The following is a 13,371-nucleotide window of genomic DNA, read 5'->3' on the forward strand; positions in this document are numbered from 1 at the left end:
GGGGAAGGAAGTTTTAACACGGATATCAGAAGGACGTATTTTACACAGAGGGTGCTGGGGGCCTGGAATGCGCTGCCGGGCAAGGTGATGGAGGCAGACACACTGGGAACATTTAAGACTTATCTAGATAGCCACATGAACGGAGTGGGAATGGAGGGATACAAAAGAATGGTCTAGTTTGGACCAGGGAGCGGCACAGGCTTGGAGGGCCGAAGGGCCTGTTCCTGTGCTGTATTGTTCTTTGTTTTAATACCATGCCTGTTTACTTCTAATTGTGCCATCAATTAAGACCATAAGACCATAAGACATAGGAGCGGAAGTAAGGCCATTCGGCCCATCGAGTCCACTCCACCATTCAATCATGGTTGATTTCAACTCCATTTACCCGCTCTCTCCCCATAGCCCTTAATTCCTCGAGAAATCAAGAATTTATCAATTTCTGTCTTGAAGACGCTCAACGTCTCGGCCTCCACAGCCCTCTGTGGCAATGAATTCCACAGACCCACCACTCTCTGGCTGAAGAAATTTCTCCTCATCTCTGTTCTAAAGTGACTCCCTTTTATTCTAAGGCTGTGCCCCCGCGTCCTAGTCTCCCCTGTTAATGGAAACAACTTCCCTACGTCCATCCTATCTAAGCCGTTCATTATCTTGTAAGTTTCTATCAGATCTCCCCTCAACCTCCTAAACTCCAATGAATATAATCCCACGATCCTCAGACGTTCATCGTATGTCAGGCCTACCATTCCTGGGATCATCCGTGTGAATCTCCGCTGGACCCGCTCCAGTGCCAGTATGTCCTTCCTGAGGTGTGGGGCCCAAAATTGCTCACAGTACTCCAAATGGGGCCTAACCAGTGCTTTATAAAGCCTCAGAAGTACATCCCTGCTTTTGTATTCCAAGCCTCTTGAGATAAATGACAACATTACATTTGCTTTCTTAATTACGGACTCAACCTGCAAGTTTACCTTTAGAGAATCCTGGACTAGGACTCCCAAGTCCCTTTGCACTTTAGCATTATGAATTTTGTCACCGTTTAGAAAATAGTCCATGCCTCTATTCTTTTTTCCAAAGTGTACGACCTCGCACTTGCCCACGTTGAATTTCATCAGCCACTTCTTGGACCACTCTCCTAAACTGTCTAAATCTTTCTGCAGCCTCCCCACCTCCTCAATACTACCTGTCCCTCCACCTATCTTTGTATCATCGGCAAACTTGGCCAGAATGCTCCCAGTCCCGTCATCTAGATCGTTAATATATAAAGAGAACAGCTGTGGCCCCAACACTGAACCCTGCGGGACACCACTTGTCACCGGTTGCCATTCTGAGAAAGAACCTTTTATCCCAACTCTCTGCCTTCTGTCTGACAGCCAATCGTCAATCCATGTTAGTACCTTGCCTCGAATACCATGGGCCCTTATTTTACTCAGCAGTCTCCCGTGAGGCACCTTGTCAAAGGCCTTTTGGAAGTCAAGATAGATAACATCCATTGGCTCTCCTTGGTCTAACCTATTTGTTATCTCTTCAAAGAACTCTAACAGGTTTGTCAGGCACGACCTCCCCTTACTAAATCCATGCTGACTTGTCTTAATCCGACCCTGCACTTCCAAGAATTTAGAAATCTCATCCTTAACGATGGATTCTAGAATTTTGCCAACAACTGAGGTTAGGCTAATTGGCCTATAATTTTCCATCTTTTTTCTTGTTCCCTTCTTGAACAGTGGGGTTACAACAGCGATTTTCCAATCCTCTGGGACTTTCCCTGACTCCAGTGACTTTTGAAAGATCATAACTAACGCCTCCACTATTTCTTCATCTATCTGGATACAGATATAATCATTAGAAGCAGGAGGTCACTCAGCCCCTCGAGCCTGCTCTACCATTCAATAAGATCATGGCTGATCTATTTTAACCTCAACTTCACATTCCTACCTACCTGCTATATTCAAAAACTCTGCCTCAACCAAATTTTAAGAGAATTCAAAAGTCTCTCTCAAAATGTTTTTCCTCATCTCGATCTTAACTGGGTGACCCCATAATTTTAAACAGTCGTCATGCCCAGTGATTCTCCTACAAGAGGAAACATCCACCCTGTCAAATCCCCCAGTGCCTTGTAATTTGCAATCATGTGGATGCATTCATAGCAAGATAAAGGGCATTTATTCAATACCTTCTTAACAATCACACCCCACCTTGATCCTATTTACCGTGTATTTTTATGTGTGCCCATTCTGTATTTTCCTGCAGCTTTCTTCACAAGATCAGTGTAAGATCTTTACGTGCCAGACTGACATATTTCAGCACCTCCTGAAGATGCCAGAAAAGCTAAAAACATTGCACTGAAGAGAAGGGAGGGGTGAAGGTTCTGCATTCGATTCAAAAAGAACTAACTCTCATGATAAATACTTGCTGAATTGACCCAATCAATACTTTTGGACCCTACATTCTGCCATTTGCTTATCTTCCTTTTGTCTAATAATGTAGAGGTTTTGTGCATTGGTGTGAAATAGCACTTTCCTCAGCACCCAGGGAAATGTATTTCCATGGGCAAAAGGTCAGAGAAAGTGTTGGGAGACCCACTGTCACTCATCCTTCATGTCACTCCCAACTGACATGAGGAGCATGGAAAGCAAAGAGGTCACAAAAACAATACAAATGAGAAGGGAGGGGGATGGAGGACAGTATTCTTGACCTCCCACTTCAGAACATGGCATCCCAGTGAAACATTTCACTGTAACTTTCCCCTGAATCCTGTGAACTATTGAGTATGAAGTGAGGGCCTGTCTTGTGGATAGATCAACAACACAGAAAACCAGAATGTCAAGTCCATAGGATTTTCTGGCTTCTTATCCCCATCAACTTTTAAATGAGAGATGTACTAAAGCAATAGAAACCATGCAAAATATGGCAAATAGGGATGGTGGTTGAGCAATGGAAAGTGTTTACGTCTTTTTAGCTCTGCAGCTGATATTGTAAACAAAATGTACTCTGAACAAAACACACGCAAACCGATGCAGCCGACATCAGGAAACCATTGTGGTTAACAAACAAAATGTACAACTGCAAGCTGCATCTCCTTTCATTGAGCTGTCAATACTTCCTCTGCGGCTTCAAACTGCAGGGCGTTGGTTGACCAAATCTGATGTATCAAAGGAAGTTTCAAATAGACACTGGGCAAGGAAGGTAGAAATGTTGCTGAAGTTTAAAGTAAATTGAGACAGAAAACAATGAGAACAGCATACTCTCCCATCTGCGCTGACAATGAATCACCACTTGGGTGATCAAAAAAAAAAATCATCTTGTTTCAAAAGGTCAGAAATTCACAGAATAAAAATTTATGTTAATTTACAGCAACTGAGTACTTGGACAAATATCAGCCATCAGAGACAGCCAGCATGAAACTGTAAAAAGCCACCTGACATTTAATGAACCTACTCGAATTGGTTGAGGTGGTACCAAATGTCGAAGATAAGAATGTCTATGGATGGCAATAACGGGCCATTAACAAAAATGAGAACACATGGGCCAGAATTTTATGCTTCCGTTGGGAGAGGAGCATGAAATTGCAGGAACCCGATTTCCTCCTGGTTCCCATCAGACCCTACCTCGCAGCAATATTATGGCCAATTTTCCAGCCTCAATTTTTAGGCTGTCAGGTGGATTGAAGCTCCGCGGAGGGAAACCTGAAAATAAAGAAAGTTTATCTGGGATGGGAAGTTCAGAAGGCTCCATCAGAAGCCCCGAGTGGGATGCCCACCCCTTAAAGCTAAATAATCTATGGATCTTCCACTATACCACTCTCTCCTCCTCCTCTCCTCCCCCCTGTCTATCCCCAAGACCCTTATCACCCACCTCACAATCTTTCAGGCTAACCCTACCCTTCCCATCCTGACACTTACCTGGTTCTCCGGCTCCTGGGATTTAAGTCTCGGGCATCTCCATGTAGTTCCTCTTCTGCCCACTGCAACACTGTTGCTGCAGGGAATGGAGAGTTGCCAGCCAATCAGATTGGCTGGCAGTTCTCCGAGATGTGACTTCCTTCCAGGTGAGGGGTGGAAGATCTGCCTAATGACAGTCAGTGCCCATTTATGCATAAATTGGCTGTGGGGCAGCCAGAGAGGGCGGGGATGTGTTCCCCGCTGACTAGTCTGAAAAATTCAGATCGTGAATTTGGAGGCAACCTGTTGGCATGGCTTGGAGTCAGAAGAAAGACTCTAGGAGTTATTGGTATATATTCAAATTGGCACTGAGTGACTAGCTATGTCCTCCTGGGATCACAACCTTTCACTGTATTTATAACAACCTCAGATAAAGAAATGCAGCCTGATGAAATTAGCTGGCGCAGTAAAAAGGAAGCAGAAAGTTGCAATAGAACATCGACAGAGTTAGTAAGTTGACAAAACGCTGGTTGGTGGTATTCAAAGTAGGAAAGTGTGAGTTCATCCAGTTTGGACCTCCAAAATGGATCAGTGTATGTTCTACATGGTGAGAAGCTAGGAACTATGTATAAGCCCCAATTGAGGGGCTCCACAAAAAGCTAGTGGGCAGGTACAAAAATATAATTAAACTACTAAAATCATTAGCCTTTACCTCAAGACTATTGGAATGTAATCAAAGTTACATTAGTTGTGTGCACACTGCACATCAAGGACATACTGAACTTGGAGGTGGTGCAGTCAGAATGGCAGCCAAATAATAAAGGTTAAATTAAGAAAACAGGTTCCATAGACTAGGTTTGTATTTTCTTGAATACAGAAGAGTGACCTCATTGAGGTGTTTATGCTCAAAATACTTAATCACAAGAGAGGGAAATTAACTGGTCTGCTGGGAGGAGCCCAAAACAAAGGGACATAACCTTAAATTTACAGTTAGGTTTTTCCACAGGTGATGTTAGGAAGTATTTTGGCACAGTGGAAATTTGGAATGATCTCCCCAAAAAATGAAAACAGTGATTCTGGTTAGACAAGACTATCAAGGGTTATGGAACCAAGGTGGTTAGGTAGAGTTAAGATACAGATCAAGCTACAATCTAACTGAACAGCATAAAAAGGCTCCAAAAGCTCAATTCCTGGTCCAATATTCTCCAGTCTTGCAGCCACTCCCTGGTGATATGTTTAACAACATGAACAATCATTTCATACCTACTTTTTGCCACCATAATCGGAGAGCAATTATAGATGTTTAGGACACTTGATCCATTAACTTGTAATGACACGCTAACTAGAGGACTATAATTTGTAATAACTAAAAGTGGATCATGTGATCAACAAAAAAGAGTCAGCATGAATCATCAGGAACTCATAAGGAAGACAGGGCATGGACAGAACTTACAACAACACTGCACATGACACTGCTGGACTTAGAATCCCTACAATGCAGAAGGAGGCCATTTGGCCCATTGAATCTGCACCAACTCTCTGAAGGAGCATCTTACCCAGACCCACCACCACCCCCCTATCTCTGTAACCATGGCAAATCCACCGAACCTCCACATCTTCGGACTCTAAGAGACAATTTAGCATGGCCAATCCTTTCAACCTGCACACCTTTGGAATGTGGGAGGAAACTGGAGTACCCAGATGAAATCCACGCAGACAGGGAGAACTTGCCACCGCCAGTCACCCAAGGTCGGAATCGAACTCGAATCCCTGGCACTGAGGCAGCAATGCTAACCACTGTATCACCATGCCACAGATGCCAATGAAATGCAAACTAACAGAATGGCATGGTATAATATGGTTACGTGTGCTCTGTTCAAAGACAGAACCTTAGCTCATTCTCTGCTGATGCTTCAACCCGAGCCATTTTCGCGAATGGTGGTTTGCCATTGCCTTCCATTCTCAGGGGCTGGGCAAAGACGCAGGTCCCTGGTTTGCCTCAGCTACAACAGGAACTGAAAACCCACACTGTAGGCAATGTTTGGAACCACACTCTTGCCATCCAGACAATTGAGGTATCCAGTACCCGGAAGCTGTTCAATTCTTCACCAGTAACAGAGTTAATATCAGAAATTCAGCAGAGTGGGTGGTGAAAATTAAAATTAAAACCAGAGACTCAAAAGCATTCCATTTCAATGCTGGTGCAACAGGAACATGAATTTATTTGCTTTTCTAAGTTAAAAGGTGGCTGCAGTTTATTACATCGAAGCTTTAAATCTTTGTTTGCTTACCTTGTCCATTAGAATAGTAAATCCACTTTTCTTTATTTGGAGTAGGGGAAATAGGCTTCTTGAGGCCAGCTTTTTCAACAATGCTGCTGGGGTCTTGCTTGGGGCCCTTCTTTAGCACATGGGAGCTTTTCTTGATGCTGCAGACTACCGTCACCACCAGCACCAACAGCAGAAAGAGAACAATCATCCATGGCAAATGCTCATTTATGTCAAAGTGCTTATGTGCGCTTGGCCTTGGCGGGCCTCTCCTGGGAGCTCTGGAATCAGCACCAGCTCTCGAGGATTCCATGACAGGCTGAAAATTCATCGAAGCGGAAAGAGCTGAATTTGGGCGTAACTGGGAAGAATGCCAAAGCTGTGCTTCTTTGGTCACTCCGCTGATTAAAGTTGTGGTTGCAGATGTAGTGGTGGTGCTCAATTTTTTAGGAATACCTGCAAAACGTTAAAAAGAAAGTGGTTCCCTTTACCTCGGAAGAAGCAAGGATTAAAGCTCATTAGTCAGAAAAAAAGCAATCTTCCAAAAGGTTCATACTGTTCTCTCAACATGTGGGTGAACATCATTAACAACTGAGCTAATTCACGAGGTTAATGTATCACTGCAGCATACCCAGTATTTTATGCTCCAGTAACATGGAAGGATGTTTAAGAACATGCACTTAAAAGGTGCTCAGTCAGCGGATTTCAGCCAGGGTGACTGCTGCAGTTCTACAACTGGCTTCAGCACCTTCAACAAATAGAGGCAAATTAGAATCATAGAATGGTTTCAGACACAGGGCCATTTGGCCAGCTGAGTATTATCGCCTGCCCAAGTGGTCAGCAGTCAAAAAAAATTGAAACTCAGTCCATGAGAGCTGCAAGATATTCCCAAGGCACTTCACAGCAGTGTTAGCAAAGCCATATAAGGATGTATTTGGAAATGTTAGCCAAAGATTTAATAGAATATCTTAATAAGGAGAGGAGTAGGAAGTCAAAGAAATTCAGGGAATGGATACCAAAGCCTCGAGTCCAGGGAGCTGAATGCACAGCAGCCAATGATAAGACAGAGAAAATTGGAGCTGCACAAGAGATCAGAATTGGAGCAATGCGGAGGCTGAAGGTTGCAAAGTTGGAATTCAGAAGAGGGATGACTTGGTTAAAGTACAGAAGATACTGAATCACCTCGACAAGCTGGACGTGGAAAGAACGTTTGCTTTTGTGGGTGAGTCCAGAAATACTGGGCATTCTTTTAAAATTAGGGGTCACTCTTCTAGGACAGAGATGAGAATTTCTTTTCTCTCAAGAGTTGTACGGCTTCAGCACTATCTACCTTAGAAGGCAATGAGGCGAAGTCATTGAGTATTTCGAAGATGGAGGTAACGAGATTTTTGTTAGGCAAGAGAATCAACGGTTATCAGGGTAGATGGGAATGTAGAAATTAAAACAGCCATGATCTTACTGAATGGCAAATCAGGTTCGAAGGGCCAGGTGACCTATTACTGCCGCTATTTTGTATGTTCGCATGCTGGTCACAAATATAGAGGGATAAAGGCAACAAAAGGATTTGAATACAAGGGCGGCAATTTTAAATACAAATCATTGTTAGTCAAGAAACCAGTGCAATGAGCACAGGTGTTATGTATAACAAAGACTTGGAGCAAGTTAGGATACACATAGCAGTGATTTACAAGGGTGGAAATTGGGAGGCTGGACAGGAGACTATTAGAAGAGCTTGTAGGTAACAAAAGAACAATTGAGGGTTTCAGCAGCAGGTGGGCTGAGGCTCAAGCAGAGGCAGGTAATATCACAAAAGTGAAACAAGGGTTTTTTTTGTGATGGAGAATATAATAGGGTTGGAAGCACAGTTCAGGTTGCAAAGTCTTTTTCAACCTCTGACAGCAGCAAGACAGGGAAGCAAATTTAGGTACGAACTATATTGTAAATGGCAGAACCCTTAGGAACACTAACATAGAGGGATCTAGGTGTTCAAGTCCACAGGTGCCTGCAAGTGGCAACACAGGTGGCCAAGGCGATTAAGAAAGCACATGGAATGCTTGCCTTCATCAGCCAGGGCATGGAGTACAAGAGTTGGGAAATCACGTTGCAACTATATAAAACCTTGGTTAGGCCGCATTTGGAGTACTGCATGCAGTTCTGGTCGCTACACTACCAGAAAGATGTGGAAGCTTTGGACAGAACGCAAAGAAGGTTCACAAGGGCGTTGGCCATCAGGAGAGGTGGAATAAGCGAGGATTGTTTTCATTGGAAAGACAGAGGCTGAGGGGAGACCTGATGGAGGTCTACAAAATTATGAGAGGCATAGACAGGGTGGATAGTCAGAGGCTTTTTGCAAGGGTGGAAGTGTCAATTACAAGGGGGCAGAGGTTCAAGGTGAGAGGGGGAAAGTTTAAGGGATTTGCGCAGTGGACGTTTTTCAGGCAGAGAATGGTGGGTGCCTGGAACGTGCTGCCAAGGGAGGTGGTGGAAGCAGACACATTAGTAACATTTAAGAGGCATCTGGATGGGTACATGAATAGGGAGAGAATAGAGGGATACAGACTGAGTCAGGGCAGAAGGGTTTTCTTTTACTTTAGGGCATCATGATTGGCACAGGCGAGGAGGGCCGAAGGGTCTGTCCCTGTGCTGTGCTTTTCTTTGTATATAGAATTTCTGTGACATTGAGTGTTTCAGTGTTGTGGCACGGGTAGAAACATGATTGGAGAAGTCCACAAATGTGTCATTACCACTACTGTCAATGAGAAAGTTGCCATTACAGCATATTAAACATGTTCAGTATTTCAGGGGAGAGACAGGTGTTCAACAAGCAGTTCACGTCTCACCAAAGTGCAGTTATTTTACTTGATCGTCTTGATGGTATTTGGTGGCTTTGGTTAAGAGTTCAAATACATGAATTGGCAAATGTATCTGATTCAAAGTAAATAGGTCCGAATATTTCAATACTAAAATCCACTGTTTCCAATCCGCTACAACTTTGAAGAAAATAAATTGTAGGATTCAAATACGGGTTTCAAAAAGAACTGACTGAATTTCTAGGCATCTTGGATCAGAGTCAGATTTCAGTAATTATGCTGCTGAACACAACATGCTCTACGTACACAATTCATTGGTTCATCAGGCAGACAAATCAAGTTAATGTGTACTATAAAAGTGATGGGGGACTGTACTTGAATTTTAATGCATTAGCCTAGGTGTATTTGAATCATAAATAATTACCTGATGGAGTGGAGGCATCAGGCAGTACTCCATTGTGGTGTTGAGCTGACTCTGTGCTTGATGAGTTGGCAGCTGTGCTCCGAGTTGTGCTTGGTAAGCCACAGATATTATCCCTTTTCCGGTTTCCTGGTTCTGAGATCTCCAGACCCTGTTCTGAACAATTGGTGAGTGTTTTGCACCTCGGACTGGAAGGCACATCAGAGAAAGTGCCACGAGGGCAAGGTTTACACTTGACATCTTCTGTCTCACTTCCCTTCTTCTTCACACGCCAACCAATTGCGCAGACTGCATACACGACACAGATGTTGTTGGACAGAAAAGTACCAGGTCGGCAAGTGCACTCACGGTCAGAATAGTTAGTACAGGGGAATTTCTCAATCATTGGAGCCACACAGCGCCTGCAGGTGTGACACTGATCAATGCCATTCTCATGTTTCGTGAAAGTGCCGTTTTTACAGTGGCTGCAGACACGCAGTGATGTTGATGTGCAATGTTGTGCCACATGGGTGCCTGCAGGGCACTTATCACAGTCAATTTCTATCCCTGTTGCACGATCACGGTGCCGGTATTTACCAGAAAGAGATAGAGCAGCCTTTGGAGTGGTTTCTACTTGAGCTGTAATGTCACCAAGCAACACAAACAGCAGCTGAAACAAAACAAGAGAGAAAGCAAATCAGTCAGACATTTTGTAGCACGCAAAATATTTATCAGAGTCTCCCTGCCTAAGCGGATACATTAAATAGTAGCAGATTTTTCATGTGATCTGCCCAACATACATCCAAAAACAAATAACAAAAGAACACATCAATTAACCGGTTATACATCTCAATGCACATGGAATTATTCCTCACAAGCAGTGTATAAAATGCAAAATTACCCTCAATTTGATTGTGACTGGCAAGAAGTTACTTGTATAAGCCTAAAGATGTTTGGTGTGGGGGAAAAGGGGAAAAGCTTTCTCAAGCAGAGTAAAGGGTGTTCTTCTGAATTTGCAGCTAAAGGTCTAAATAAAGGGTGCATGATTAGCTATGCTGTGTCTGTCCTCAGAACACTCAATGCTAACAACTGTTGCCTTAATTATAAAGCATCTGATTACCGACACCATCATCCTCTTAGTTTGCTAAGCAGAAAGAAAATGTTCACATTACAGCAAAATTGCATTACCCCACCCAGTATAAGATTCCATCTATTCAGCAACAATGAAACATTACCAGAGCGGATCTGGGAAATTGAAATCATCCATTAGCCCTCTTTGACAAATGTCGAAAAGTGGAATACTAGACGCATCGCCAACCCATCTAAAGTGAATAGATATCTCCAGCAAGAGCATTAATCAGATCGAAAGAGGCAAAAAAAATTGCCTACTGTTCTGTTGCCAACAGCCTCAACTTCAAGTCCGCCCTAAAGGTTAACATTCAGGGGTTTACTAATTATCAAAATATGATGGGAAGGAAAAAAGGCTTTTAAGTTTAAGTGTCACAAGTACGCTTACATTAACACTGCAATGAAATTACTGTGAAAATCCCCTAGTCGCCACACTCCAGCACCTGTTTGGGTATACAGGGAGAATGGCCAATGCACCTAACCAGCATGTCTTTCACGCTGTGGGAGGTAACCAGAGCACCCAGAGGAAACCTATGCAGACACAGGTCCGCACAGTGACCCAAGCCAGGAATTGAACCCAGATCCCCAATGCTGAGAGGCAGCAGTGCTAACCACTGTGCCACCAGTAGGTACAAGGGGAACAAATCAGTGGAGACATTAGTGGAGTACAGAAAGTGCAGGATGGAGCTTCAGAAAGCAAAGAGAGGATATGAGAAAGCTCTGGCTAGCAAATGTAGGAAAATCCCAAAATATTCTATAAGTATATCAATGATGACCAGGGAAAGAGAAGGGCCCATTAGGGTCCAATTTGTAGGTGGAGCCAGAGGACATTGGTAGTGTATTGAACAAATACTTCACATCCATCTTCATCCAAGAGAATGAGGATTAAGGTATGGAATTCAAGGAGAGAGACTGTGGGGTTCTTGAGCAAATTGACATAGTGAGTGATGAGGTATTGGAGGTGTTGGCAGGTATAAATGTGGACAAATCTCCAGGTCTGGACGAAGTGCATTCTGGGCTGCTGTGGGAGGCAAGGGAGGAGATTGCAGGGGCTCTGACCCCAAGATTTAATTCCCCTCAGGCCACGGGGGAGGTGCCAGACAACTGCAGAACAACTAATGTGGTCCTGCTATTTAAGAAGGGTTGTGGGGATAAGCCAGGGAACTACAGACTAGCAAGTCTCACGTCAGTGGTAGGGAAACTATTGGAGAAAATTCTGAAGGAGAGCATCTATCTTCACTTGGCGAGGCAAGATTTGATCAGGGATAGTCAGCATGGCTTTGTCAGAAGGTCATGTCGAAGAAAGTTGATAGAATTCTTTGAGGGGGTGACCAGGTGTGTATATGAGGGTAGTGCAGTCGATATAGTTTATATGGATTTCAGCAAAGCCTTCGACAAGGTCCCACATGGGAGACTTATAAAGAAGGAAAATGCACATGGGATACTGGGTAATTTGATAAAGTGGATTCAAAATTGACTTTGTTGTCGGAGACAGAGGACAGAAGGCTGCTTTAATGATTGGAAGCCAGCGTCCAGTGGCATACCACAGAATCTGAAGGCAAAGGTCATGTTAACAGGGGTGGTGAAAAAGACATCTGGGTCACTTGCCTTTATCAATTGAGGTACAGATTACAAAAGCAGGGAGGTAGTGTTGGAGTTGGATAGAATTTTGGTATGGCCACAACTCGAGTACTGTGCGCAATTCTGGTTGCCATATTGTAGGAAGGATGTGATTGCACTGGAAGGAGGGCAGAAAAGATTCGCCAGGATTCTGCTTGGGGTGGAACATAAGTTATGAGGAGAGATTGGATAGAATCATAGAATCCCTACAGTGCAGAAGGAGGCTATTTGGCCCATTGAGCCTGTGCAAACAACAATCCCACCCAGGCCGTATTCCCATACCCCATGTATTTACCATGCTCGTCCCTCTGACACTAAGGGGCAATTTAGCATGGTCAATCAACCTAACCCACCCATTTTTGAAGTGTGGGAGGAAACCAGGGCACCCAGAGGACATGAGCTGTTTTTGCTGGAGCAGAGAAGACTGAAGGGAGACCTCATCAAGTGGCGCAAGATTATGAGGGGCATGGACAGGGTGAATTGCAAGCAGCTGTTCCCCTCAGTCACGAGTGCGCACAAGTTCAAGGTGAAGGGTGGGAAGTTTAGAAGGGGATGTGAGGGTGCTGACAGTCTGGAATGTGCTGCCTGAGGGTGTTAGAGGCAAATTGCTTCACATTATTTAAAAGTAACTGGATGAGCACTTGGCACATCATAACAATCAAGCGCTGGTAAATGAGCTTAGGTAGGCAGATTAGGCTCATCTCATGTGTTGGTGCAGACTTGACTGGCTGAAGGGCTTCTTCTGAACTGTGAGATTCTATGACCTCCAATAACCATCAAATAATAATTTCTATGGCACACAAAAGTAAAGACTGAGATATCAAATACTTATGCAAAACCCAAAATGTGTGCACAAACAACCACCATCCTGATGATACTCCACATAACTTGAGACAAACTTCTACTGCAGGGCATGGATGTTTCCTTGGTGATTTATGCCTAATCTTTTGATTTTAAAATTGTCCAATAGTGCAGTGCACATAACGGAACTTTCCTGAATTCCGGAGCAATGCTGTGCTATACCAACAGAAGCAGAATTCATGGAATTTTTGATTTGCATTAAAACCGAGAGGGAGCTCTTTTCATTATGATAGATAATGGAAGACTCCAGTATGAAATTATGCTTTTGAGTAATAATAAAGTTTTGACTAGCTGGCTCTTTGCACCTCTGGAACTCAGCTTTTAATTGCAGCCAGATTGACTGAACACCCCCAAGTTAAAAAAAAAATCACAGTCTCACATTTATGAAGCACTTTATCTCAAAATCCTTT

At 43.6% G+C, this 13,371-nt stretch overlaps 1 protein-coding gene across 1 annotated transcript in view; it reads right to left on the reverse strand.

Annotated features, from left to right (window-relative positions):
- Positions 1 to 13,371, reverse strand: part of tnfrsf21 (tumor necrosis factor receptor superfamily, member 21) — an 88,823-nt gene that overhangs the window by 60,579 nt on the left and 14,873 nt on the right. The window contains exons 2-3 of the mRNA XM_078212878.1: positions 9,377 to 10,022; positions 6,167 to 6,598 (exon numbers count right to left, since the gene is read on the reverse strand). Coding sequence (XP_078069004.1) covers positions 6,167 to 6,598; positions 9,377 to 10,022 — 1,078 coding nt within the window. The remainder of the gene's footprint in view (positions 1 to 6,166; positions 6,599 to 9,376; positions 10,023 to 13,371) is intronic.

Source organism: Mustelus asterias, chromosome 5 (genome assembly GCF_964213995.1).
Source record: "Mustelus asterias chromosome 5, sMusAst1.hap1.1, whole genome shotgun sequence".
Taxonomy (NCBI): domain Eukaryota; kingdom Metazoa; phylum Chordata; class Chondrichthyes; order Carcharhiniformes; family Triakidae; genus Mustelus; species Mustelus asterias.